Raw genomic sequence first — 4,713 nt, 5'->3', positions numbered from 1 at the left:
ATCCGCACAAAAGAGGAAAATGTAGAAACCGGCAATATAAACACCTCATACCACACATGTGGAGACTGGAAAGGCAGGTTCTAGACTTCTAGTGACACAGCAAAAAAAAAAAGGAATACCAACACCCCCACAACTTTTTTCAACTCACAAAATGCACCACCAAGAGTTAAAAACAGGACAATAAGAAACCCAGAAAAAAGTTGTCCTCCCTCAAAAAAAAAAGTTGTCCTATATATACCCTACCACTACAACCAAACCAAGATCACACACACACACACACCATGACATAGTGCCATCATCCCACAATTTGGCAATACCCTTGAACCCGGACACAACAAAATTCGTGTATGGAAGACCACGGCGGCCACCCATTGCTCCACGGCGGCCACCAGCTCCAGCCCCCCGCTGGCGCCGCCACGCTTGCCTACGCGTGGGACTACATGGCCGGCGCTCCGTTCGACGACCACGACTCCTCTGGCGGCGGCGGCCAGCAGCTGGACTCCTGTGGCCTGTCGACGGCGTCAGAACTCCGGCGGGCGCTGGTTCGCGCGCTGGCGGAGCTCGACGCGTCGCACGCCGCGCACCAAGCGGAGCTCCGGCGCATGGAGTCCGAGGCCGCGCGGCTCGCCGCGCTCGTGGCGTCCGCGGCCTCCGAGCGGGCCGAGCTCCGGCGACACTGCCACTCCCTCCTGCTCCTACTCCACCACCAGGCCCAGGCGGCGGCGCCTACGCCGAGCCTCCACGCCGGCGTTCTCGGACGAGGCGCCGCCGCCGCCACCGCCGCCGTCACGGACGAGCACGCGCCGGACGCCGCGGCCGGCGCCGACGACACCGAGCTGGAAATGGCGCTCGCGCGGCGGCTGCCCGAGAAGGGGCGCCTGGTTGAGGCCGTGGTGTCGGCCGGGCCACTGCTCCAGACGCTACTCCTCGCCGGGCCGCTCCCGAGGTGGCGCCACCCGCCCCCAGCCGCGCCAGCCGACATCCCGCCGTTCAACCCCGGCCACCAGAGCCCTCTCAAGACCGACGGCTCCAACTCCTTCTCGTCAGCCTCGGCAGGCTCATCGTCGCCGGAGAGCAATTGCAGCGGTGGGCCTCCGCCGCCGGCGGCGCACGCGCTTCCGTCGTTTCACATGAGCCCCTTCTGCATGTAGCTGCACGCGTGCACGGCCCCTGCTGCTTCGTGGGGACGGGTACATCCATCACACATCATGCCATGATTGACATGAGGGGCTTAATCAGTTAATTGTCATTATTAGTGGTGGCTTAAGTGTGGAATAATTGTTGTGTGGTCTGGAAGGACCAATGACACGTGGCACCACGCGTCGTGTGGTCTGGAAGGTCCAAGCAAATGTTGAAGGCAGGAGAGAGTCTTGTTCATGTTGTTATATATGGTCCACTTTTTGTTAAGTGTTAGTGATTAGTCGGTGCTTGTGAGTTTCCTTGCTTTGGCAAATGATGAAAAGTGAGCAAAAGGGATTGGGGGCATGCATGCAAGACACGCACATGCATGCCACTGATCAGTAAGTAGATCAGTGCAGTAGGCCAGCACCTAGTGTGTTCTGGTGTCCCTCAATTTGTAAGATTGGTTGGTTCATGCATAAGCATGAATACTAGTGTAAGGAAAATGACCTTGTTATGCTATAATATGTGATTTTTTTAATTGTGTGACAATATAATCAATGGGACTAACAAATTTGTGAGCTCAAATTTTTAGGATTTCTAGGTCCAATGGATGGAGTCCAAATCACTGTCAAAGGTGTCCAAATTATAGTGAAAATCCAGAGAGAATATATTTAAGGTATTCAAATGATATCCATGACGAATTGGAAAACTGCAACTGAAAAGAGTCGACTAGTTAAACCGATGCAATGAAAAAACAATGGGTTGATGCACTGATGAAGTGCAACGTTGATCAAGTGTAGTGCTCGTCAGTAGCACTGGTTGAACTGACACTACAAGGGCTTTAGTGTCGGTGCATTGCTGAGGCAACATGACGATCAAGTGAAGAAAATTATAGAGGCACAAGTTAAACCGCCGGTGCAATCAGAAGCATTGGTGCAATGGTACTGGCATTGTCCAAAGAGCGTGTCAAGTAGTAGGAGAACAAGTTTTTAGCATCGGTTAAACCGACGGGGCCTGTACAAGGCGTCAGTGCAATGACGTTAGTTGAAGTAGGCAGATGGAGTTCAACGGCCAGTGCAACGGCTAGTAGCAGGCTAAGTATGATCGGTTAAACCGACGGCTACGACCGGTTTAACCAACATATTCTGCTTTTTGGCAGAACGGCTATGTGTTGCCCTCTAGCCTATATATAGGCCTCACCTCGGGTTATTTGAGGTTACTGGAGTCAAGAGGAACCCCATACACACTGAAGAAGACATCCAATTCAACTTTGAGCTTAGTGATCACATCGTTAAGACTTAGCACATTCCATGAGAGTGTTAGTGCTAGGTTAGCTCTTGAGAGAGTGAGAGCAAGGTGTTGCTACCTTGTGGTTTGTTCTAGAGTGAACCGCACTTGTATTCAAGGTGTGCTGCCCCCTTGGAGTCTTGGAGACACGCCGGCAAGTCTTCAATCCTCCAACTTAGTGTGGAGCGGCGTCGACGATCATGTGCGGGGGATGTGGACACGCTCATCCTTCGTGGAGAAGCTCTTTAGTAGAAAGCGGGATCAAGGTGACCGGAGAACTTGGCGTGAGCCTTGGTCGCCTAGCCTTTGTGGCGAATCAAGGGGTCCCCAGAAGAGACTTGGTTGCCGAGAAGCGATGCTCTTGTTGAGTGATTCAACAATATGGACTAGGGGTGGCTTAGCACCTACCAATATCAGAGGATAAACCCTTGCGTCAAGAGTTTGCTTCCCCTCATCTCCTCCTTTATGTTTCCACCTTTCATATTTGCAACTTGTGTGCCTTTATATTCTTAGAGGACCACCAAGTTAGGGTTGGCTATAAGTTGCAAAATCTATTTTGGGTTGAGGGTTTCACACTAGATGAACCATAGTTGCATATCAAGATAACATATTTTAGTTTATATTTTTGTCCATTTTAGTTGTAGCTATAGGTTAAGGTTTTAAGTTTGCCTAATTCACCCCTGAGAGACTACGAGCACCAATTCCTTTCAACTACACTGGTGGTGGATTATACTGAGCTGCACTACTACAAAAATGATTTGTAGCAACGCCTCAAATTTTTTTTAGAGACGGATCAAAATGTAACCCGTTGCTACAAATAGACCAGAGTTACTGTAGCAACCCACCCGCCCCTAAAAATACATTTTTAGGGGCGGATCACCCCCTCGACCGCTATTAAAAATAGGTCCATTTTCAGGGGCAGACGGAGACGTCACCCGCCCCCACAAATAATATTTGTACGGGCGGGTTCAGTCTCCCACCCCACCTTATCTTATTGTGTCTCCCACCTTCTTAAGCCTCTCACTTCTATCTCTCGCCCTCTCACCCATCACTCCCTTATCCCTTCAGGTCGGCAAGCAGGGGCGCGTGCTTGCGGCGGCGAGCAGTGAGCGGCAGCGCGCGGCGTGGGGATGCGACCTACAGCGGCGCGCGGCACGGTGCAGGAGCGCGGCGCATGGCGGTGCACGGCTATGGCGTCGCGAGGCGCGGCGTGGAGCCGGACCGCGGCGCGAGGCAGGGCCACACGAGGCCGGCACCGCGAGGCGCAGCGCCGCGGGAGCCCTCTGGGCGGAGGCTGTGCGGGAGGCCGAGCAGAAGCACCAGTGGCGGAGGTAGACGGAAATTGAGGGCGGTGGTAGACGGAACTTGTAACGTAGCTCCGCCACTGAGGAGCACGGCCTGGCTCAGATCTGCGGCGGCGGCGGCGGAGCGGGCCTCGCGCGGGTGCCGGCAAGGTGCGGCGGAGCGGGCCTCGTGCTGCAGCCGGCGGGGCGCGGCCCTCGGCGGCGGCGCTCGGGGTCCGATGGCGTCACGGCGGGCGCGCGGCCTCCCCCCTGCAGCCCCATCAGGCGCGACGGGCGGGCGGGAGCGGCGGCCACGGGGCAGACGGTGGCGGGGTGAACGGCATCGCGGCCCGACAGCGCTGCTCCTGGCCGCCGCATGACGCCACCGGGGTGGTGGACGACGGAGCTCGCGAGCGGCAGGAGGTGGCGTCGGACAGCGGGCGGAGCCAACGGTTGTCACTATCCGGCGGAGCAGCAGAGCTGCTGGATCCGGGCGCGGCGGCCGGCAGGACGGTTTTTTTGTTTTGTTTTTTAATTCACCCGCCCCTACAGTCAAGATATCCGCTCCTACAAACAGCTATTTTTAGCTGCAAAAAGCAGACGCGGCTGCGGTACCCGTTCCTAGAAATGAGTTTTTACCCGCCCCTAAAAACTCTTATTGTAGTAGTACTGGTGTAAAGAGGTTTCGATTTATTTGTGCTGTTATGTCCAATTAGTTTGATTATGTTCTTCTAGAAGGCAGCTGTGGGAGTTGAGAGAGAAGTGGCAGCCAATACAGAGTGGGCTGGGTCAGTCAAGGTGGGAACCATGGCGGAAGGTAGAAGACCTGATTGCTGACAGCTGATGAAATTGTAGACATAATAAGGATATTTTTTTTCTTACTTTCTTGTGATATCATCAGCTGGCCCAGTCTCTTGGAAGCGTGTAGAGAGCGTACGTGCTTGCTTTCACTGAGCCAGTACACGTGCGTACTGTATCTGCTTAATTTAGCCTCTAATACCGGCAAGCTGCTAGTTATCTG

At 54.4% G+C, this 4,713-nt stretch overlaps 1 protein-coding gene across 1 annotated transcript; it reads left to right on the top strand.

Annotated features, from left to right (window-relative positions):
• Window positions 1-263: 263 nt before the first annotated feature.
• LOC120639723 lies at window positions 264-1,660 on the top strand. Its single transcript, XM_039915605.1, has one exon. The coding sequence runs from the start codon at window positions 348-350 to the stop codon at window positions 1,149-1,151; it is 804 nt and encodes a 267-aa protein (XP_039771539.1). The 5' UTR covers window positions 264-347; the 3' UTR covers window positions 1,152-1,660.
• Window positions 1,661-4,713: the final 3,053 nt, after the last annotated feature.

Source organism: Panicum virgatum, chromosome 7K (genome assembly GCF_016808335.1).
Source record: "Panicum virgatum strain AP13 chromosome 7K, P.virgatum_v5, whole genome shotgun sequence".
NCBI lineage: Eukaryota > Viridiplantae > Streptophyta > Magnoliopsida > Poales > Poaceae > Panicum > Panicum virgatum.
The sequence above is the reverse complement of the archived record's forward strand: the minus strand, read 5'-3'. Positions and strand labels throughout refer to the sequence as shown.

Bases quoted from the DNA above. Each gene is read 5' to 3' on its own strand.
- LOC120639723 (XM_039915605.1), top strand. From the start codon at position 348: ATGGAAGACCACGGCGGCCACCCATTGCTCCACGGCGGCCACCAGCTC.